The sequence below is a fragment of the Pan paniscus genome, chromosome 1 (assembly GCF_029289425.2).
Source record: "Pan paniscus chromosome 1, NHGRI_mPanPan1-v2.0_pri, whole genome shotgun sequence".
NCBI classification, from domain to species: Eukaryota; Metazoa; Chordata; class Mammalia; order Primates; family Hominidae; genus Pan; species Pan paniscus.
The window spans coordinates 191,650,041-191,674,103 of NC_073249.2; the positions used below are offsets into that span (position 1 = coordinate 191,650,041).

The 24,063-nt window shown below is 42.3% G+C and overlaps 1 protein-coding gene across 5 annotated transcripts; it reads left to right on the forward strand.

The window, feature by feature from the left end:
* The first annotated feature begins 439 nt into the window (after positions 1-439).
* SFPQ (splicing factor proline and glutamine rich) lies at positions 440-18,708 on the forward strand. Of its 5 annotated transcripts, XM_063608884.1 has the most exons (13): positions 440-2,852; positions 3,540-3,728; positions 4,072-4,373; positions 4,473-4,568; positions 5,684-5,880; positions 5,979-6,063; positions 7,006-7,123; positions 7,845-7,893; positions 7,975-8,096; positions 10,506-13,967; positions 17,063-17,110; positions 17,694-17,774; positions 18,614-18,708. In XM_063608884.1, the coding sequence occupies exons 1-10, from the start codon at positions 2,025-2,027 to the stop codon at positions 10,641-10,643; spliced, it is 2,124 nt and encodes a 707-aa protein (XP_063464954.1). In that variant the 5' UTR covers positions 440-2,024; the 3' UTR covers positions 10,644-13,967; positions 17,063-17,110; positions 17,694-17,774; positions 18,614-18,708. The 5 variants fall into 5 exon arrangements, with proteins under 5 accessions (XP_063464954.1, XP_063464953.1, XP_034816910.1 ...); XM_063608883.1 differs by having other exon boundaries at positions 10,506-17,110; XM_034961019.3 differs by having other exon boundaries at positions 10,506-17,110; positions 18,617-18,708.
* The last annotated feature ends 5,355 nt before the right edge of the window (positions 18,709-24,063 follow it).

The following is a 24,063-nucleotide window of genomic DNA, read 5'->3' on the forward strand; positions in this document are numbered from 1 at the left end:
TGGACAGGCTGGTCTCGAACTCCTGACCTCAAGTGACCCTCCCGCCTCAGCCTTGGGTCCCAAAGTGTTGGGATTACAGCCGTGAGCCACCGCACCCGGTCCCGCCTGGATCTTGAATGAAGAGAGTTAGACGCAGAAAAGAAGATAATAAGCTATGAGCTAATGTTGAGGGAGGAATGATTCCGCAAAAGGTCTGTGGACCTCAAAGAAACTGGAGATTGTGAAATACAGGCTGGGCGTGGTTGCTCACTCCCATAATCCCAGCACTTTCGGAGGCCTAGGTGGGTGGATCACTTGAGGTCAGGAGTTTGAAACCAGCCTGGCCAACATGGCAAAACCCTGTCTCTACTAAAAATACAAAAATTGGCTGGGTGTGGTGGCTTGCGCCTGTGGTCCCAACTACTTGTAAGGCTGAGGCAGGAGAATCACTTGAACCTGGGAGGCAGAGGTTGCAGTGAGCTGAGATAGTGCCACTGCTCTCCAGCCTGGGCAACAGAGCGAGACTCTGTGTCAAAAAAAATAAGACTCTGTGTCAAAGAAAATAAGAGAAAAATAATTGATGCATCTGACTGGTTAATACCCTATAGACATTGTAACATTGTAATTTTTTTTTTTTTTTTTTTTTTTTTGAGACAGTCTGGCACTTGTCGCCCAGGCTGGAGTGCAATAGCGCGATCTCGGCTCACTGCAACCTCCGCCTCCTGGGCTCAAGCAATTCTCCTGCCTCAGCCTCCCAGGTGGCTGGGATTATAGGTGTGCACTATTAAGCTCAGCAAATTTTTTTTTTTTTTTTTGAGACTGAGTCTTGCTCTGTCGCCCAGGCTGCAGTGCAGTGGCGCAATCTCGGCTCACTGCAACCTCTGCCTCCCGGGTTCAAGCAATTCTCCTGCCTCAGCCTCCCGAGTAGCTGGGACTACAGGCGTGCACCACCACGCCCAGTTAATTTTTGTATTTTTAGTAGAGACGGGGTTTCACCATATTGGCCAGGCTGGTATCGGATTCCTGACCTCGTGATCCACCCACCTCGGCTCCCAAAGTAAGTGCTGGGATTACAGGCGTCAGCCACCGCACCCAGCCAAATTTTTGTATTTTTTAGTAAAGACGGGGTTTCGCCATGTTGGCCAGGCTGGTCTAGAACTCCTGACCTCAGGTGATCTGCCCGACTCGGTGTCCCAAAGTGCTAGGATTACAGGCGTGAGCCACAGTGCCCAGCCTAACATTGTAATTTTTAAAAAGTACCTTAGTCTGTTCGTAAAGTGTTGAGTGGAATATTTACATTCCTCCTGTGATTGGTGTTTGTAAACGTGTATATATATACACATACACACAAGGGCTCTTTTTGAACAAAGCGCGCACCCACAGAAGCCTATTGAAAAGTTTATGCTGCTACAATAAATCTGTATTCCTATGAGGTTCCATAATGAAATCAGTTAAGACTGCGTGTGTTTGAAATCGGTAAGATTTTACTTCTCTACTTTCATTGAGTTGGCACGAGGTAGGGTAGACAGCAGGCACTCAATTTCTGATTTTGAATCGGAAAACATCTGTTTTTCTGGGCAAGGATATCAGTAGATTGCTCCTAGGGACAATCAAGAAAGAAGAGAGACCTCCAACGCTTCTCTGCAGGAGCGGATAGAGCCCTGGTTATTTGCTCGCAAGTGAAAATTGCCCTGGCATACCCATTCAAATTTCTCCTAGCAAATCATAGTGGCCTACAGCCAACGCCTTCTTCGCTCACTGGCCAACTGGAAACTTCAGTCCCTCCATGCCTCCCGCCTCTCACCCAGGGGCCAATAGGAAAGATCAGAGGTTCGCAACTTAGTGTCATCAGGCATAGTAATTGCAATTGGCTATTGGAGCTGTCGATCGTGGAGTAGGCGGGGCCGTGCCAGCTGGCCTATATAAGACGAGGACAAAGGCGGCGCGCCGCCTGTGTCATCCGCCATTTTGTGAGAAGCAAGGTGGCCTCCACGTTTCCTGAGCGTCTTCTTCGCTTTTGCCTCGACCGCCCCTTGACCACAGACATGTCTCGGGATCGGTTCCGGAGTCGTGGCGGTGGCGGTGGCGGCTTCCACAGGCGTGGAGGAGGCGGCGGCCGCGGCGGCCTCCACGACTTCCGTTCTCCGCCGCCCGGCATGGGCCTCAATCAGAATCGCGGCCCCATGGGTCCTGGCCCAGGCCAGAGCGGCCCTAAGCCTCCGATCCCGCCACCGCCTCCACACCAACAGCAGCAACAGCCACCACCGCAGCAGCCACCGCCGCAGCAGCCGCCACCGCATCAGCCGCCGCCGCATCCACAGCCGCATCAGCAGCAGCAGCCGCCGCCACCGCCGCAGGACTCTTCCAAGCCCGTCGTTGCTCAGGGACCCGGCCCCGCTCCCGGAGTAGGCAGCGCACCGCCAGCCTCCAGCTCGGCCCCGCCCGCCACTCCACCAACCTCGGGGGCCCCGCCAGGGTCTGGGCCAGGTCCGACTCCGACCCCGCCGCCTGCAGTCACCTCGGCCCCTCCCGGGGCGCCGCCACCCACCCCGCCAAGCAGCGGGGTCTCTACCACACCTCCTCAGGTCGGAGGCCCGCCGCCTCCGCCCGCGGCAGTCCCGGGCCCGGGTTCAGGGCCTAAGCAGGGCCCAGGTCCGGGTGGTCCCAAAGGCGGCAAAATGCCTGGCGGGCCGAAGCCAGGTGGCGGCCCGGGCCTAAGCACTCCTGGCGGCCACCCCAAGCCGCCTCATCGAGGCGGCGGGGAGCCCCGCGGGGGCCGCCAGCACCACCCGCCCTACCACCAGCAGCATCACCAGGGGCCTCCGCCCGGCGGGCCCGGCGGCCGCAGCGAGGAGAAGATCTCGGACTCGGAGGTGAGTGTTTATGGGAGCGACGCGTCGGCTCCCCTAAGATGGCGGCGGCCCCCTCCTCGCCCCCGCCCCCGCGCTGGGCTTCCATTTTGTCGGCTGCCGGAAGGGGCGCTTGCGCGCGCCGCCGCGGGGGCGGGGCGGCCTGCGGGGCCGTCGGTCGGCGTGGGATTGGCCGCTGCCGCGCCTTGCTCTCCCGGCGGGCGGAAGGCTAGGGGAGGTTTCCTTTCGGAAGGAAGCGCGGGGTCGCGGTGGTCGGCCCTGCAGAAGGTAGCCTGTCCCTGGGACTGGCGTAATGCAGAGCATGCGGCGTAGGTTTGGAGAGAACCGGGAAGTTCCATAAAAGCGCAGGCGCAGATCGTGTAGGTTACAGTGGCATTTGGACTTATTTTCCTATTTTAATTTTCATACTATTTAGATTTTTTTAAGGACACTCAACATATGTGGCTGACAGTTGCTGATGGACGTCTACTCTTCGGGGAAGTGTGTCTATTCTCGAACATTCTGGATGATGGGGCTCCTTTTTCAATGTTAAGATAGTGCTCATGTTAGAAATCTCACATAGTAAAACCTTGATTGTGACCAAACGGAACAGAAAGGCAACTGATAGGTTTCAGATAAGCAAATACTGTCTTGGGGATTTTCACTTGCAGAGGTCTCTGGTGTTTGAAAACTTCTTTCCTTTTTCATTAGGGGTTTAAAGCCAATTTGTCTCTCTTGAGGAGGCCTGGAGAGAAAACTTACACACAGCGATGTCGGTTGTTTGTTGGGAATCTACCTGCTGATATCACGGAGGATGAATTCAAAAGACTATTTGCTAAATATGGAGAACCAGGAGAAGTTTTTATCAACAAAGGCAAAGGATTCGGATTTATTAAGCTTGTGAGTGTAATTGTTTGATTTTACGTAGAATTAAAAAGGGTGGGAGATTTTTTTGTCACTACAAACGCTGAAGGCTTGGTTTTTAAACTGGGGAGGATAAATTGATCTTTTAGATTTTTCACCATTCTTACAGGAAAAATGTTTGCGGTATAATGCATAATTGTTGCTACCTAAGAGAAAAGAGGGGTGGGGTGGGTAAACTAAGTGGTGTTAGTGGGTGCTGCCTAAAGGTAATGCTCGAACTGAGCTGAAGGAAGAAAGGGAGTAGGAAGTAGGCTTATGACAATTTTAAGAGTAGACAACCAATTTTGAGGTCATTAACATGAGTGTCTCTGATACACAGGAATCTAGAGCTTTGGCTGAAATTGCCAAAGCCGAACTCGATGATACACCCATGAGAGGTAGACAGCTTCGAGTTCGCTTTGCTACACATGCTGCTGCCCTTTCTGTTCGTAATCTTTCACCTTATGTTTCCAATGAACTGTTGGAAGAAGCCTTTAGCCAATTTGGTCCTATTGAAAGGGCTGTTGTAATAGTGGATGATCGTGGAAGATCTACAGGGAAAGGCATTGTTGAATTTGCTTCTAAGCCAGCAGCAAGAAAGGCATTTGAACGATGCAGTGAAGGTGTTTTCTTACTGACGACGTAAGTTGTTTTGTTTATTCTAATAATTTCTATCAACTTATATGAGATGGTGGCAATAAAACTGGAACAAAGCTAAGATGGAACCATTTTTGTTATTAGAACTCCTCGTCCAGTCATTGTGGAACCACTTGAACAACTAGATGATGAAGATGGTCTTCCTGAAAAACTTGCCCAGAAGAATCCAATGTATCAAAAGTAAGATTGATTAAACTTTTTTGGCAGTTTTTAATTCAAGTGTAAAGGTTAAATTTATTTTAGTGATTTTCCAATTTTGCTTAAAATATGCAAAATTATTTGATGTGGATATGCTTATTAGTAAAAAATCTCAGGCTGAGGAAGATTTGAAGCTGTTATTCAGATAGCTGTTTGTTTCTAAGGTGGATACATTCACATGCAGTCCTGTTTTGTCCCTGCAATAATGGCATAAAGTCACGTGTGTGACTGAGTCTCACTCTGTTGCCCAGGCCAGAGTGCAGTGGCATGACCTCAGCTCTCTGCAACCTCTGCCTCCCAGGTTCAAGCGATTCTCCTGCCTCAGCCTCCCAGGTAGCTGGGATTACAGGCATGTGCCACCATGCCTGGCTCGTTTTCTATTTTTAGTAGAGATGGTCTTTCACCATGTTGACTAGGCTGGTCTCGAACTCCTGACCTCAGGTGAGTCGCCCACCTCGGCCTCTCAAAAGTGCTGGGATACAGGCATGACGCACTGTGCCTGGCTGAAGTACATTTTTTTTTTTTTTTGAGCTGGAGTTTCGCTGTTGTTTCCCAGGCTGGAGTGCAGTGGTGTGATCTCAGCTCACTGCAATCTTTGCCTCCCGGGTTCAAGTGATTCTCCTGCCTCAGGGCTCCAGAATAGCTGGGATTACAGGTGCCTGCCACCATGCCCAGCTAATTTTTTGTATCTTTAGTGGAGATGGGGTTTCATCATGTTGGCCAGATGGGTCTTAAACTCATGACCTCAGGTGATCCACCTGCCTTGGCCTCCCAAAGTGCAGGGATTACAGGGGTGAGCCACCGCGCGTGGCCTACAGTACATTTTTATGGGTGGAAAAAATAAGCCTCGGTAAGGAATTTGGCTAGAGGAAAACAATTAGAAAACGAGGAAGGTAGGATTTATCTCCAGTGCCTGTATTCTTTTACTGAGTGTTCTGAGTATTTTTGCTGTGAAGATATTTTTAGATGAATCAGGATAATTTTTGCCTTTTGTACTCTTTACAAGAAATAGAACAGGAAAAAGACCAGTACTAGGGCAAGTATTTTCTGGTATGCGTTCACAAATCGGTTCATGTTAAAATTTTGTGTATTGTTAGGGAGAGAGAAACCCCTCCTCGTTTTGCCCAGCATGGCACCTTTGAGTACGAATATTCTCAGCGATGGAAGTCTTTGGATGAAATGGAAAAACAGCAAAGGGAACAAGTTGAAAAAAACATGAAAGATGCAAAAGACAAATTGGAAAGTGAAATGGAAGATGCCTATCATGAACATCAGGCAAATCTTTTGCGCCAAGGTAAAAAGATCTGTGCGTGAACATCACTGCTAAGGTCAATTGTTTTTCACCTTATTAGAACCTTGTTAATGTGAATCCAAATATTTTCCAATGTTCAGATCTGATGAGACGACAGGAAGAATTAAGACGCATGGAAGAACTTCACAATCAAGAAATGCAGAAACGTAAAGAAATGCAATTGAGGTAAAATTGTGTTTAAGGTTTAAGCCTTCATTTTTTTTTTTCTTTGAAACGTATCATTCTGTTGCCCGGGCTGGAGTGCAGTGGTGCAGTCTCAGCTCACCACAACCTCCGCTTCCTGGGTTCAAGCGATTCTCTTGCCTCAGCCTCCCAATTAGCGGGGATTACAGGCATGCGCCATGACACCTGGCTAATTCTTCCTGTGTTTGTAGTAGATAACGGGGTTTTGCCATGTTGGCCAGGCTGGCCTTGAACTCCTGGGCTCAAGTGATCCACCTGTCTCTGCCTCCCAAAGTGCTAGGATTACAGGCATGAGCCACCACGCTTGGCCATTTTTTTTCTTCCTTTTTTGAGATGGGCCCAGGCTGAAGTGCAGTGGCATGATCATAGCTCACTGCAGCCTCAAACTCCTCAGCTCAAGCAATCCTCCTGAGTAGCTGGGACTAGAGGCACAGGCCACCACCCCCAGCTAATTTTTAAATTTATTTTGTATTTGTGGAGATGGAGTCTTCCTATATTGCCTAGGCTGGTGTCAAACTCCTGGCCTCCTAAAGTACTGAGATTACAGGCATGAACTACCAACCCTGGCCTTAATCCTTGACTTCTGCACTAACATTTATATTCTGACATTTAGGGAAAAGATGTACTTAGTTTTTCAGGTCAGTCAGGCAAAATACAAAGGTTAAATATTATGTCAGTGTTGGTTTAACACTTAAAATTGAATACAGTGTAAGATTATCCTTAATAAAGCCTATATTATTTGCCAGAATGTCTTTAGTACTATGCCCCTAGGCTCACTCTAAGCCCTTGTTTTAGCGCTAACCTAGTTCTTAGGTCAACTGCTAGGTTTCTTCACATTGAATTCTAAAAGATGTGGATAACACTTCATTGAATTCTAAAAGATGTGGATAACACTTCAGTTATGTACCTGATGGGTATTTCTAGGCAAGAGGAGGAACGACGTAGAAGAGAGGAAGAGATGATGATTCGTCAACGTGAGATGGAAGAACAAATGAGGCGCCAAAGAGAGGAAAGTTACAGCCGAATGGGCTACATGGATCCAGTAAGTCAGCCTTTACTGCCTTCCAATTGGAGTTGTCTATAGAACTTGCAGGTACCTAGAAGGAATTACAGGAAATTTTAATATCAAATTACAGTTATTTTCTGCTTTTTTTCTAACCAAGTATATTATGTTTGATTTCCTTGTATGGGTCAGAGGATTTAATTGAATAGGAAGTTTTTTTGTGATTTGTTTCTTGGTTTTTTTGTTTTGTTTTGTTTTTTTGTTTGGTTGGTTTTTTTTTTGGAGAGAGTTTTGCTCTTGTCACCCAGGCTGGAGTGCAGTGGCTTGATCTTGGCTCACTGCAGCATCTGCCTTCTGGGTTCAAGTGAGTCTCCTGCCTCAGCCTCTTGAGTAGGTGGGATTACAAGTGCCTGCCACCACGCTCGGCTAATTTTTGTATTTTTAGTAGAAATGGCGTTTCGCCTTGTTGGCCAGGCTGGTCTTGAACTCCTGACCTCAGGTGATCTGCCTGCCTCGGCCTTCCAAAGTGCTGGGATTACAGGCGTGAGCCACTGCTCCCGGCCTTGAATAGGAAGTTTTGTAGGTCTTTGGATAATTGAGTCTAACTTAGTTTTCAGAGTATTGATTTCAAAAATAATTCACATGATGAACTTTTGAACTTTACCATGTTTTTTATTTAACTCTTGAAAATTTCTCAGTTCTTAAGAATGCTTGCTGTGGGTATAGTGCAGGTATATTGAAAGGAATTTTTTTCTTGCAGAGGGAAAGAGACATGCGAATGGGTGGCGGAGGAGCAATGAACATGGGAGGTAAGTGTGAAATTTAAATTAATGATATAAGTAGAGAGTGGTGTTCCTGGTGGAGTTGTAACCACTATTTTTGTTTTCTAGATCCCTATGGTTCAGGAGGCCAGAAATTTCCACCTCTAGGTGGTGGTGGTGGCATAGGTTATGAAGCTAATCCTGGCGTTCCACCAGCAACCATGAGTGGTTCCATGATGGGAAGTGACATGGTAATGTATCCTGTGGGACGTAGTACCAAGGAAATTCTCATTTTCACGACTTAGGTGTGTTTGTTTTGTTTTGTTTTGTTTTTTTAAGTAGGTGACTGGACCTCTTTTAGTTTCCCCTACCAATTTCATACATAAATATGTAATATTGAGGAATACTTTGGCAACATAGAAAAACTCGGTGTGTGGTAACCTAAACAGATAACGGTTGCCAACAAGGAGTCAATGCTGTTAGTAGTATGTGGAATTACCTTTGGCAATAAGTAGATTTAGGTGCTTTTGAACTCTAGTGCATGGCAAATCCAAATTCTAGATGCTAGATAATGTATCTGATTATTCTACATCCAAGTGAGAATAATCAAATGGCAAACTGTCATTCTTTAAGCTGGTATTTGCCATAAGTAGGAATCAGACTTGTAGTTTGAAGCTTTAGGCACGTTTTAGTGATGTGTAGGACTTTGACCTATATTTGGTGTGGCTTCTATCCTATGAAAAGGGAATTGAGTGTTTTGACTCGTCGTTTCCCACCTGTTGGGCCTGTCTGTAGGTATACCTTCTAAAATCAACTGACATCTCCATTTTGCTACAGAGTAGCAAAAATCAACAATTTTTAAGCATACTAATGGTGTGCATTTGATCTGAACCTTCTTGATGCTATCATGTTTCAGCTGTGAATATAGCCTGTCAGATGCTTAGAACAATCAGTTGAACTGGTATGAGTGGCTGCATTAGGGCTTTACAAATCGTTAGGACTGAATTTTGGTGGGTTTAGAGAGTGCATTTTTATAGCTGAGTTGAATGTGATGAGTTCACTACAGGCTTTTGGCAAAGGAGGGGAGCTGCAGTGAGTAGCTCATAAGATTCATTTTATAAATAGAAACATAAGGATTTAGTATAAGGCCTCACCTGTTTGTAATCTACCTAAGACTTGGGAATAAAAGTTAGAATTATAAATGGCTGGTTGGGTAAAATGTAATACTATGGGCTTTCTTTAGATTTTTCAGAGTATGTGGGTAACATTTTGGTTTATATTCTTCCTAAAGACAGATTGTTAGGTAATGTGTAAAATCTAATTTGACCTTAATGTTCTCACAATTAAAGGTTTATATTCTAGATAACAGGTAGCTGATAGCTCCTGGGTTCTCAGCTGGTGTAATTAACATAATTATGAAAGCCCCAAATTTTTCTTTTTTTTAAGTTCTTAGAGGTAGAACACAGAACAATGAGCCAAAAACCCTGTAATTTATAAGATTTTGAAAAACAAAGGATAAAGGTTTAGTCATTTTGAGTAGCTCAATAGTATTTTGTTTAAAAAAATGTTGAAATTGTGTATAGGAACAGTTAAACCCTGATGCCCTTTTAGTTTTTTATTTGGAGTAATACTCTTAGTAACTGGTCTATTATAAATGGAATGAGAAAAAGTGTAGGCTGCTGTGTTTGCATACCTGAGGGGTCTGCTATTTAGGCACGTATGTTTCTATGAAAACTTCTATCTCCAGAATTACCTAAAACTAGATGGGAATAGTGAAGTCACTCACTGCTTTATTGCAGTTACTTTAGCTTGGTGTTTCACTGTTTGGGAAGTATCTAAAACATGGAATTACAGCAAAGTGTCTGCACTTTTCAAAGACCTAAGGGAAAAGATGGACTGATGAAGGTGGGTGGGGTTTGTTCATTTAGTTTGCAACAATATAGAATAGTACTGAGAACGTAATTGTCTCTGGTTATATAGTGATGGCTCGGAAGGTAGTGTGCCTGTGAGAATTTGGCAACATAAGTTTTTTTGATCAAGTTACTGTGCCGGTTAAGTGACTAAATCTATAGTCTTTTATGCTTTTTCTTTTTGTAGTCTGGTAGCATTTTATTAAAACTTTCAACCTTTTAAGATTTCTGCAACTTAGCAGATGTGTCTTAAGATCTTGAAAAGCACAAGGTTTCTTAAGCAGCACATGCCACTAACTGGTGAGTAGGTCTTTGTCACTTCATTGAGTGAATTGAATCTCTGGTTGGGCTTGTTAGGCTTACTTGGAAATTAAATTTCCTGTTCAGACGTTGAAAGTGAGAGTTTGCAAGTTTTTCAGTGGGTTAATCTGATGTGAAATTTCTTAGAACTCATTTTGGAATGGATTTTCACATCTGCACTAATTCTTAAATTTTTTAGCACTACAGGGAAGATCTGTTCTTTGAAACAGGTGTATGAGAATGGCTCAAGTGGGAACATACCACAAGGCATGTATTACCGTAAACTAATTTTCAAATTACCCTTTTTTCCTTTCTATGTTCCCGGTACCTGTGGATCGACTCATTGGTGATTGTATCGACGAACGTTGACTACGGAACCTTCTAAAATATTTACTTAACACACATGGACATCAACTACTTATAATGAACTGTTAATTACTGTTCCAATAGCGTACTGAGCGCTTTGGGCAGGGAGGTGCGGGGCCTGTGGGTGGACAGGGTCCTAGAGGAATGGGGCCTGGAACTCCAGCAGGATATGGTAGAGGGAGAGAAGAGTACGAAGGCCCAAACAAAAAACCCCGATTTTAGATGTGATATTTAGGCTTTCATTCCAGTTTGTTTTGTTTTTTGTTTAGATACCAATCTTTTAAATTCTTGCATTTTAGTAAGAAAGCTATCTTTTTATGGATGTTAGCAGTTTATTGACCTAATATTTGTAAATGGTCTGTTTGGGCAGGTAAAATTATGTAATGCAGTGTTTGGAACAGGAGAATTTTTTTTTTCCTTTTTATTTCTTTATTTTTTCTTTTTTACTGTATAATGTCCCTCAAGTTATGGCAGTGTACCTTGTGCCACTGAATTTCCAAAGTGTACCAATTTTTTTTTTTTTACTGTGCTTCAAATAAATAGAAAAATAGTTATAATATTGATCTTCAACTTTGCCATTCATGCTTCTATGCACATTAGGCTAGGTATTCCACATTGAAAGCATGAGAGTGTCTAGGCCTTTGAATGGCATATGCCATTTCTGGGAAATGTATCTGGAGGCTAAGTATTGCTTTCTACAAATAATTGCCCCCTTTGTTTTAAAAAGAAGAAATGCATATTGAAGTAGTTTGATGATTTGTTTGGCATATAGGAAGCACGCTGGTGCTAAGTATTTTTTAAATGGTTATGTAAGCAAAGCTGAACTGTAAATCTTCAGGAATATGTATTAAGATTGTGGAATGGGTGTAAGACAATTGGTAGGGGGTGAAAGTGGGTTTGATTAAATGGATCTTTTATGGCCCTATGATCTATCCTTTACTTGAAAGCTTTTGAAAAGTGGAAAGATCATTTTGTTGCATTTCCCCATTTCTTGTTTTTAAAAGACCAACAAATCTCAAGCCCTATAAATGGCTTGTATTGAACTTTTACATTTGAATTAAAGATGTTAAACATGAAGTCTTTTCATGTATTCAACTGATTTATAAAGATGGGGTGTAGTCTAAAAAACAAAACTTGAAAGTAAGAAGGTTTAGTAACTGGGCCGGGCGCGGTGGCTCACGCCTGTAATCCCAGCACTTTGGGAGGCTGAGGTGGGCAAATCATGAGATCAGGAGTTCAAGACCAGCCTGGCCAACATGGTGAAACCCCGTCTCTACTAAAAATACAAAAAATTAGCTGGGCGTGGTGGCAGGTGCCTGTAATCCCAGCTACTCGGGAGGCTGAGCCAGGAGAATTGCTTGAACCTGGAGGTGGAGGTTGCGGTGAGCTGAGACTGCCACTGCACTCCAGCCTGGACAACAGAGCGAGACTCTGTTTCAAAAAAAAAAAAAAAGGTTTAGTACTGAAGTAGGTTTAGTTATATATACATTTGTACTCTGTAACTTTTACATCTCCTTGTGCTACTTCTGTTGGGCAAAATCTATAGGACTATAAAAATCTATTGGTTCTCTTCTAAGAGCTAGTGGTGATTGTTAACAAATAGGGTTGCAGATAATCATTCTTATTGTAAATTTAACTTGTTTTCACATAGTTTCCTTTTCATGTAGCACTAAATCTGGAGAAAGTTGCTCATGCTACACAGTACAAATATCCCTTCCTCCCACCATAAAGGCTTGGAATGTTTCCATGGTGTTGTCAGTTAATTGTCAACTTCATTGAACCCCCTTCCATTAGAACAAGAGACTTTGACTATTAAAGTAGATTGTTTATTGTTGCCTGTTAGTATAATGGGAGCCTGATTTCCCAGTGTAAATATGTTAGAGGAACAGCTTCCTAACAGTAGGTAAAGTAATTGAATGGTTTGGCTTTGTTCTGAGTTATGTTCCATTCAAATCTGTACATTATAGAATTCTTACTATGGAATGTGTCTTCCTCCTTTTCACCTCTGTTCTTGGTGCTAATTGGCAAAAGAAAAATTCTAAGTCAAACCTTTATTAACATGCTGAAGTTTAGTATTGTGCCTGTGTACAAAAGGAGACCTATTGTTGGAACAATCTGAGCACTTTCTGCATAGGAAACAGGATAATGCTGAAAGTAAATAATAGTGTATAAAAGCATCTCACCAAATTCTGGTTGTATGACTGACAGGTACGTGGTGTGCTAAGGGAGAGAATCTCATTAGAAAGTAATGCTCATTATATCATTCACCAGCACACTCGGAAATATGAGTAGTTTTACCATGATTATATCAGTGAGGAAGTTTTGTCCCCAAACAGGTTATTAATTGGTGATACATAAGAGATTTTCTGTACGGAAACAAGGGTCTTGATTAGAAAGGAATCCATTACAGTTTGGTTGAATTATATAGTAGGGACTCTACTAAAGACAAGAAAATAAGGGGTGTTCATGGGACACCCAAAGAGGGTGAACTTTGAATGTGTGTGGGTGGGGGCTGGTCGGGAAATGGGAAAATCTGCCTATAAAATTAATGTTTCAGTTTATTTTTCAGATTACATGCCTTTCTTTATAAGGGATGCTGGCACAGACCCCCTAAAATAAGCTTTTGGTAGTACTGTACCTTTGAAGAGTGGTGAAGGATGCTAATGGATAATCTCCTGAAAGTTGTGGCTTTTGATACCCTTACTGTGGACTGTAGAGTTGCTAAACGTTGTTTAGCAAATAATGTTGCTTAGTTTCAAATGACATTTGACTTTCATCACTGAAACAGCAATGTACTCAGGGTTGTAAGCTTACTCAAATAGACTTTCAATAAGTCTTCAATGTATATATGATAGTTTTTAGCCTAATGTGAATTTAAATAATCTTAATAGTTTCCTGAAAGTCGATCTGAAACTTGGGGTGGGAAAGGGGAGGTAGCAATTTTGAAGTATTTTAGCCATTTTTTTCATTTAAAGAAACCACTTGTCCCCATTTCCTCTTCTCCACTTTCTCATAATTTTGTTTTAAGAGGAACACTGGTTGTTTTTTATACTTCTCCTAATCTTTAAAAACTGCATATTGTTAAGACCCCAGTGTATTTAATAGGTATTTTATAAGCATAGCCCATTGGCTCATGTTAGTGAAACCATAATCCTCTTTGCTTAGAACATTAATTAAACTCATAAGAAGTACTACAAACCCCACCACTCTTTATAGATGTATTGTACCACTAATATAAACAGCTAAAAAATGGGGAAATTGTAATGTTACGCCTGTGCAATTTTTAAGTGGCATATTATGGCAGATTAAAATTTAGATACTTGGCTTTTCTTGGGCAAGCCACTAAGTTGTGGCGGAATGTTTTGTGGTGTTCTTGGACTGCAATTATGCACTATTAAAGTAGTGGCCTGCTACATAACTGCATTTAGCCAGCATTTCTGCAGTGCGTAACTGTGAGGAACGTAGTACCGCAAATGGCAATGGACATTAGGACCCGGATGTAGTATTCCTGCTTGCTCCAAGATTCTCATTGCCGACTGCATACAGGTAGGTAACAAGCAATATAATCTAACTTGGTGACTTGTATGTACTTTTATTCCGTGGGCATTCTGGCATCACATTTCTGACAATGAAATTACAGTGCAGCACCTAACACTTGTATGGTAAAGCTAGCTTACATCAAAACTGTGTGGGTGTGGGGTTAGAGCTGTAATTTGTCAGGCAGAATTCAGTGCTGTTGCAGTTCTCAGATAAAAAGTGCAAACTTGATTCTTTGGTATATCTGACTCAGTTGTGTGGTTTCCTTTAGTTGCATTGTAACTGAAGATAACATGGAACACATCAGTGGTGTGGGGGAGAGGGAACTAAACTATACTTGGGAACTAGGGTGCTTTTAGCACCTTGAAATGGACCGTATAGCATGTGATAATTAGTCTTTATTGTAGCAAACTGACCTGCCCATAGATCGGCAATATCAGTAATTTCATTATGCAATCTTGGTAATTCTACAAGTTGAGTTGAACTAAAAGTACAGGTTTTTTTGTAATGCGATTTAAAATTTTTAAAAACATGGGCTTCATGAAAACACCATTGTTACTAACTTGGGCTTAGATGGGAATCTAATGTGAATAGTTCAAGTTATGGGACTTGTCTAAATATGTCTATACTCTAAACCTGGGGGAAGGTGGTGTGGAACATTGACTTGACTACAGTCGAATACATGTTGGGAATCATTCCCAATCATAAGACATCGTCGTTTCTGTAGGATGACTGCATATGTTCAGAGTAGCTTTTTGAATTTGGTTCCCTTAGCTTTAGGGATGTGATGTTATAGTCCAAAATGTTTACAAGAAAACCTAAGTCTTCAAAAGCACAACTTTTGTTGCTTAGGACTTTGCATCAACTGTTGTTCCAGACCTCACTTCAACTTTTTGGTCTCTGAACTGGTTTTAGCTAGCATGCATGAGAGACAGTTTTCATGTATAATGTTTCTGCTCTGTAACTGGAAAGTGGTTTACTTTGCATAAATGCTGATGAAAACTTCATGACTATGAGACTTTTCTTCTGTGTATCAAGAAAAAGCTTGCTCGTTGGCAAGCAATTCACAAGGTGGGGACAGACTTGTACTTGAACATGTAGTCCATTCAAGCAAACAACTTTGGACTCTACTGATAGATGAAAGAGCAAATGATGACTAGTTTAGCCTCTGCATATCAGCAATATAATGCAGATCAAGTATAATGCTCAGTATTAGTGACATGAGTATCACTAAATTACATAGAACCCTGATGGGGTTTCCTGTGTCGTAATCCATTAAATCGGTGGCCAGTGCTTGCTGCCGTGGTTTAGTGATTGGGTGTTAGAAATAAAAACTCAGGTCTATTTCTTACCAGTCAGTAACAATTTTTAGAGAATGTACTTGGTATATAATATATGGACTTCAGGAACTTTTATTGGGGTGGGGGGTTAATTTTGCCTTACCCTGTTCACTTTCAGATGACTAGGCTTTTGCACTTTAGAATGAGAAACTTGTGACGTTAGTGTGTTCTTACTAGCTTTAATTTGTATGTAGCAATGAATTGTGAATCTTAGTGCAGTGGGTTTTTTTAAAAAACTCAAAGCTGGGAATTAAGTGGTTTCAGTAATAATGCTATACCGAGGTGCTTGCATTGTATTTCATAATTTTGTTACAAACCAAAATTATTTTTAATGAGAACAGTCTTGGGTTCAGAGGTGTGATGCCAGAATGTATTTTCGTACTGTTAGGCCCTTGGAACAGATACCGGTGCTTTCTGAAAGATGAAAGAAATGCAATGGGTGCTCTTCATGCAAGGTTGCAAACCTACCAAGAATGCATAATAGTCTCACTTCTCCCCAATAAAGAGATGCGTGTGACTAGTTTTGGACTTTTAACCTTAATGGGGGTTGCATGTCTCCTATTGTTAATCATTGTCAGCTGCAGTGACATGATCCACAGTCCTGCATTTACTGCCTTTCACTTAATGATTTTGGACAGGTTTTAGAGAGCCAGGATGTTGGTCTGGGCCTTTATTTGGTTTTGGCTTTAGCTGATAATGTTTTAGTGATGTCAGCTAGTGCAGTTCTCAAATGGCTGCCTATTAGGAAAAGAATTCAGAGGATTTGACTGCTCCTAATCATCTGTCATTGCTGCTAGATAATGATTGGCAATTTTTAAGACTCAACTGGAAATCTCAACAGTTGCTGGTAAACCATTAACCATAAAAACGTTGCTTTTGAACACCAGTGCTGAAAAAAATTTTTTTTTTTTTTTTTTGAGAGCGAAAAGGGCTTGGACGTAAGATAGGACAATGTGGAGAATGGGGGGAAGAATGCAAAACGATATAGTATCCCTTATGGATGGTACATGTGCAACAGGGAACTCTTACTTCATATACCCTTTGCAGTAATCATTCAGGGAGGAAGAAAAACCTGGAACTTGAATGAAGGCTGATCTTTGTTTTGTGCACTGTGGCCCTGCCAGGCATATAGTGAAGGTGAATGTCTTCTCCCTCAGAAAAAAATTGGTTCCTTGCTGTCCCAGTAAGGCATAGCTTTTCCAGCCCTAACTTTAAAACTCAGTGAGGACTTAGATGGGAAAGAATGAGGTAAATACAGAGGATTGCAGGACAACAACTACAGCGTTGTGTACTGTGGGAAGGGGAGTTGGGCACTCTTGGAGGACTCCTGCTGAAGGTGGTCAGCCCACCTGACAATGGAAGACATACTTGAATGGGGAGCAGGGTATGTGCTTTCATATGAAAAAAGAGCTGATGTTAAAACTCATTTGGTGAGGTCAACGTTGTCACATACCTTCACATAAGGGATAGTATATTTTGGATTGCAGTCAAACTTGTGCTCAGACTGGTGAAACTGAGAGTTAGGCTTTTACATTTTAAAGAAAATACAGTTTTCATTCTAATTCAGGTGTCTACTTATTTTATGTAAGAATAATTTTAGATCTCCCCCCCACCATGAAGTTTCTTCCTATTTTTTTATGCTGTAACTTACCCCAATCTTTATCTCTGGATTTTTACTCTTTAAATTTTGAAGTTGACTAGCATTTTCAAACCTTTATTTTATACCCTTGTCTTTTATATTAACTTTTTCTTATTATTCTTTAGGTAAGAATGATTGATGTTGGCTGATATTGGAGTGCTTGTTCACATGAAGTAAGTTTCCTTTAGAAATCTTAACCCCTACAGGCTTTTGAGTTTGATTTAAATAATTTCATTTAGATATGTGGGGTGAAACTTCGATATTTGGGATGTTTACCGTTTCTAAGATAATATCCCTTTATTTTTGTTTGGAAATTAGGGATGTATGTGAGAAAGCAAGTGAGACACATTATAAATGTCAAACAATAGAATTTTAAAAAAGTGGATGGTTATATAACAGTCATAGAAGAACAGAAAAGAAAGCTTGACTTAATAAGGGGAAAGGCCATATTCTCAATATTCAATTTTAGACTCCATCTAAAACTCCATGATTCTTTTTTTATTTAAGAAAATGTAGGAGAAGGTCAGGCATGGTGGCTTTACACCTATATTCCTAGCACTTTGGGAGGCAGAAGTGGGAGGATTGCTTGAGCCCAGCCTGGGCAAAATAGTGAGACCATGTCTCTACAGAAAAAAATATAGCCAGGTGTTGTGGTGTGTGCCTGTGGTCCCAGCTCCCTTGGAGGCTGAGGTGGGAGGGATCGCTTGATCCTGGGAGGTTGAGGCTGCAGTGAGCAAGTTACATTTTTTGTTACAGGTGGATAGATACTTCTCAAGACATCACACAGCGTGAGTCAATCAAGGAGGGAAGCCACAAGCAGACTGACAACGTTTCTAGGTAAGTTAAATGATTCTTAGTCTGTTAAACTGTCTTCAGAAAGGCCCTTGGGTGGTACAAAAATAGCAATACTAATGTGGGAACCATTAATTTTTTATTTTTTGAGATGGAGTTTCGCTCCTTTTGCCCAGGCTGTAGTGCAGTGGCGTGATTTTGGCTCACTGCAACCTCCACCTCCTGGGTTCAAGCGATTCTCCTGCCTCAGCCTTCCAAGTAGCTGGGATTACAGGCATGTTCTGCCACGCCCGGCTCATTTTGTATTTTTAGTAGAGACAGGGTTTGACCATGTTGGTCAGGCTGGTCTCAAACTTCTGACCTCAGGTGATCTGTCCACCTTGGCCTCCCAAAGTGCTGGGATTACAGGCTTGAGCCACTCCGCCCTGCCTGTTAATTACAATTAATGCCATGTTCTTTCATTAAAAGATTTTTTTTTTTTTTTTGAGACGGAGTCTCGCTCTGTCGCCCAGGCTGGAGCAGTGGTGCGCAGTCTTGGCTCACCGCAAGCTCCACCTCCTGGGTTCACGCCATTCTCCTGCCTCAGCCTTCCAAGTAGCTGGGATTGCAGGCGCCCGCCACACACGCCCGGCTAATTTTTTTTTGTATTTTTTAGTAGAGACGGGGTTTCACCATGTTAGCCAGGGTGGTCTTGATCTCCTGACCCTGTGATCCGCCCTCCTTGGCCTCCCAAAGTGCTGGGATTGCAGGCGTGAGCCACCGCGCCAGGCCGATTAATAAGATTTCTTTGGTATTAGTTCACTTGACAGTTATATAATGTTATGTTTGAGAATTTGGTAACTCTGATTCTTGTATCCTTTGGAGTAATCATACCCTTTAATTAGCAGGATCAGGTGAGCTGTGTCCAGAAAACCAACAAGAAGGAGTGGAAGGAGGAATGAACGTTTCATTCTCGTTAATAAAGGCATTATCCTAATTATCCTTTGGTTTTGTTTTTGCTTTTTTAGTACTCTTTTATTTTCTAGAATTTACCTGACTTCAACATATTCAAAGTGACAAAAAAAAAAAAAAAAGATGGTCTGTATTACAGACACAGAACCAGATTAAGTATAATTCAGGATCCTATTGTGACTTGGCGGTGCTGCTTTCAGTCTCAGTTACTGATCAATTTTTATGGTCCATTTTAGATATTTGCCTTCACTGTAATTTTTATTTCTAAAATTAGCATGTTACTTAGCAATTACTACCTACATCTTGATTGGATTTCAGACATAGCATTTTGTATTTCCAACTTCTGTATGTACGAATTATAAGATGATGGTTATGAGATAGTCACATCGCTTCACAAGCAAGTATAGTCAACAATATAATAATATCCCCTTATCTGCAACCATGGTTAACCACAATCTCAGAGTTATTAATTTTTAAACTGTGTGCTTTTCTGAGAGGCATCCTGTCCTTCCCACCTTGGGCAGGATACTGGTGGGAATGTTGGATACTGCATATCCATTCTGTATATGCTATTTGCCATCCAAAAAGGCCATGTAGGCTAGGCTAGGCTTTGGTACCATTTGTGATTTTGGGCATCAACTGCGGGTGGGGGGGGGGCGGGTCTCGGAATGTTATCTCCTCAGACAAGGGAGGACTCTACTGTGTTTTTGATTGGTCTGAGTAATAACGAAGGGCTGTCAATTTCTCAAAGTCAAAATTTGATAATGGAGTGTGATCTGGGTAATTTTTGAGAATATCTAAATGTAAGGAAAAATCTGGAACTGACTTTAAAAGCTCCTAGTAAAAATTGTACACAAATTATCTGTCCCCTTCACTCTTGGAGCCCTTATACTAAAACTTGCCAAGCTGTTAGACTCGCACACTATTTATTATTATTACTATTTTTTGAGACTGAGTCTCTTGCCCAGACTGGAGCGTGGTGGCACCATCTCAAAACGTTGAATGCAACCTAGGTTTCACCACGTTGGCCAGGCTGGTTTCAAACTCCTGACCTCAGGTGAACCGCCCACCTCGGCCTTTCCAAAAGTGCTGGGATTACAGGTGTGAGCCACCACGCCCGGCGTCACACAAACATTCCAGTTTTACAGTATGTTTTGCCAAAGCAAGCGCTCACTAAAGCATTGGTTCAGGACGAGATCTGAGGCTCATGCTTAAAGGTAATTTGTGTTGCTGTGTTTGCCTGTGGACTTTAATTTGGGGCCTCATTACTAATATTGCAGGATTTCAGAAAGTTAATTATTTTGCTTCAATTGAGCAGAAAAAAATTCAGGTTTGCTTGAGATTATTTGAAATAGCCACAAAGAAAGGGTTAAGGTACATCATCTACTCATCCCGTGAAATTTTTTTTCTTTTTTTATTTGAGGTGGAGTCTCGCTCTGTCGCCCAGGCTAGAGTGCAGTGGTGCATTCTCGGCTCACTGCAAGCTCTGCCTCCCGGGTTCATGGCATTCTCCTGCCTCAGCCTCCCAAGTAGCTGGGACTATAGGCGCCTGCCAGCACACCCGGCTAATTTTTTTGTATTTTTAGTAGAGACTAAAAATGTTAGCCAGGATGGTGTTGATCTCTTGACATTGTGATCCACCCGCCTCGCCCTCCCAAAGTGCTGGGATTACAGATGTGAGCCACCGCACCGGCCAATATGAAATTTGTTTTGAGAAGTTGTGTACAGTTACTCCCAGGAATGAGACCAAGATCTGGTCAATTTTTTTCATACTGTGTTTTTTAAATAATCAGGTCAGCTTACACCCAAATCAAGAATCTTCTTGCAGTCATTGTTTTGGCTCAATTCTGTTAATAACTTGGTTTTCCCTCTTGTGGATCTGAAGCCTTGTGGATCTCAAGGCAAAAACAATATAAAGTGTATTATAGTGGTTAGGGGTATGTGAGGTCATACTACCAGAATTAATACATTATTTCTGCAATTTGCCTGGCTGCATTATCTTGTAAGTTTGTAAGTTTGTTTAGTTGTAGTTTGCTCATCTGCAAAACACCTTTTTCATAGGGTCATTGAGATAGAAAATGATGCAAAAACATTTAGCAGTGCTTAAGATGCAAAAGGAGCACATGGTATTTTCAAGTCTCTACCAGTGATAAGGTTCACAGGCAAAAAGGATATTTCCCTTAGTATACCATGTAATCATAAGAGCCTGATTAGCAGTTTTTGATAGCAGGGAGAAAATTTAACTTGCAGATCATGTAGTCCATAGGGAACAATTAGAAAGAGCCTAGTACTGAAAGGAATGGAAGTCCCAAGGAGAGGCCATCTGTTGCAAGTGTACTTAACCTCAAATGATAAGTAGAATTAAGTACAAGAATTGCTGCATAGCAGGGTTGTTGATTAGTTGGTATGTTAAGTACTTGACACAATACCTGACTCAGGTGTTCTAAAACAATAAGGGTGGAGAAGCCTAGAACTTAAACATGGCAAAGTCCACATTTTAACAAAATAGTGGGCACATAATGTTTTGTATCTAAAACAGGTTTAGTTCTAAACAGACTTGAAGAAACATAGCACTATTGAAATAACTAAAGGATTCAGAGGTAAAGAAATTGTGGAAAGAAGACACATAATTGGGGAAATACTCCATAATAACATTGTTAAATTAACATGGTAATACTTCACTAACTAGGCTGCAGATTCAGCATAATCCTAGCCAATTTCTTGAAATTGATAAACTGATTGTAAAATTCACATAGAATATTGTAAGAGACCCAGAATAGCCAAAACAATCTTGGAAACAAATCTTGAACAAAGTCGAATTCACACTTCTGATTTCAAAACTTAGTACAAAGCAATGTTAATCAAGGCTGTTGTACTAGCACAAGCATAGACGTAGAGTAATAGAATTGAGTCCAGAAATAAACGCTCATGCATATGGCCAGCTGATTTTCAACAAGGGTACCAAAATCATCCGATAGAGAAATAATGGTCTTTTCAACAAGTGGTGCTGGGAAACTAGGTAGCCACATGTAAAAAAAGTTAGACCACACCTCACACCATATACAAAAATTAAAAAATGGATTGAAGCCCTAAATATGAGAACAAAAACTAAATATTTGCAAATCATGCAGCTGATAAGGGATTTGTATGTAGAATATGTAAAGAATTCTTAGGACTGGCTGGGCATGGTGGCTCATACCTATAATCCCAGCTGAGGCAGGAGGATCACTTGAGGCCAGGAATTCAAGACCATCCTGCACAGCATGGCAAGACCCTGACTCTACAAAAAATTTAAGGTGGGTGTGGTGGCACCTGCCTGTATTCCCAGCTATTCAGGAGGCTGAGGTGGGAGGATCACTTGAGCCCAGAAGGCTGAGGCTGCAGTGAGCTGTAATGGCACCACTGCACTCCAGCCTGGGTGACAGAGCAAGACCCTGTCTCAAAAAAATGAAAAAAATAAGAATATTTAATAAACACACAAGACATAGGCACTGATGCCTGTAATCCCAGCACTTTTGAGAGGCCAAGGCAGGCAGATCACTTGAGGCCAGGAGTTCAAGACCAGCCTGGCTAACATAGTGAAACCCTGACTCTACTAAAAATACAAAAACTTAGCCAGGTGTGGTGGCTGGTACCTGTAATCCCAGCTACTCAGGAGGCTGAGACAGGAGAATCAGTTGAACCCAGGAGGTGGAGGTTGTAGTGCACTCCAGCCTGGGCGACAGAGCAAGACTCCATCTCGAAAAAAGCAAGGTGAATAGATATTTCTCAAGGAAAATTAGTAAGTGGCTAATAAGCTCCTGAAAAGATGCTAGACATTATTAGTCATTAGGGAAATCCAATCAAAACCCTTTACACTCATTAGGCTAGAATCAAGGCCAGGCTTGGTGGCTCACGCTTGTAAAACCAGCACTTTGGGAGGCCAAGGCGGGTGGGTCACTTGAGGTCAGGAGTTTGAGACCAGCCTGGCCAACATGGCGAAACTCCGTCTCTACTGAAAGTACAAAATTAGCCAGGTGTGGTGGCGCATGCCTGTACTCTCAGCTACTTGGGAGGCTGGGGCAGGAGAATCATTTGAACCTGGGAGGTGGAGTTTGCAGTGAGCCGAGATCGCGCCACTGCACTCCAGCCTGGGTGGCAGAGTGAGACTCCGTCTTGGGCGGGGGAGGCGGGGGGCAGAAATGGGAACCCTCATACATCACTGGTGGAAATGTAAACTGGTGCAGCCATGTTGGAAAACAGTCCCGCAATTCGGCAAATAAACATAGAGTCACCAAGTGACCCAGCAATTCCAATGCCCAAGAGAAACGAAAACATTTGCTCAATAACTTGTATGCAGATGTTTATACCAGCATTAATAATAGCCAAAAGGGCCAGGTTTGGTGGCTCACATCGGTAATCCTAGTACTTTGGGAGGCCAAGGCGGGAGAGTTGCTTGAGCCCCAGAGTTTGGGAGTAGCTAGCCTGGGCAGCATGGTGAAACCCCATCTCTACAAAAAATACAAAAATTAGCCAGGCATGGTGGCACTGTGCCAGAACACCTGAGCCCAGGAAGTCGAGGCTGTGGTGAGCTGTGATTGTGCCACCTCATTCCAGCCTAGGTGGCAGAGTGAGACCCTGTCTCAATAACTAAAAGGTAGAAACAACGCAAATGTCCATCAACTGATGAATGGATAAGCAAAATGTAGTATATCTGTACAAAAGAATATTATTAATCCATAACAAGGAATGAAGTACTGATAACATGCCACAACATGAGTAAAGATTGAAAACATGCTAAGTGAAAGAAGCCAGTCACAAAAGACCACATATTGTATTCACATGAAATGGCCAGAACATGGAAATCTACAGAGACAAAGTAGATTAGAGGAAGTGGCCGAGAGAGTGATGGGGAATAATAGGTGCATCATAGCTGAATGATGCAGGGTTTCTTTTTGAGGTAATGAAAATATTCTAGGCCAGGCACAGTGGCTCACGCCTGTAATCCCAACACTTTGGGAAACTGAGGTGGGTGGATCACCTGAGGTCAGGAGTTCAAGACCAGCCTGGCCAACGTGGTGAAACCCCATCTCTACTAAAAATACAAAAATTAGCCGGGTGCATGCCTATAATCCCAGCTACTAGGAGGCTGAAGCATGAGAATCACTTGAACCCAGGAGGTTGAGGTTGTAGTGAGCCAAGATGGAGCCACTACACTCCAGCCTGGGCAAGAGAGTGAGACTCCATCTCAAAAAAATAAAATAAAATATTCTAAAATTGAGTGGTGATGGATGCACATATCTGTGAATACACTGAAAACCATTGAATTGTATAAATGGATCAACTGTTAGATGTGTGAATTATATTTAAATAAAGCTTTATTGAAAAAAGACTTTTGGAGTGG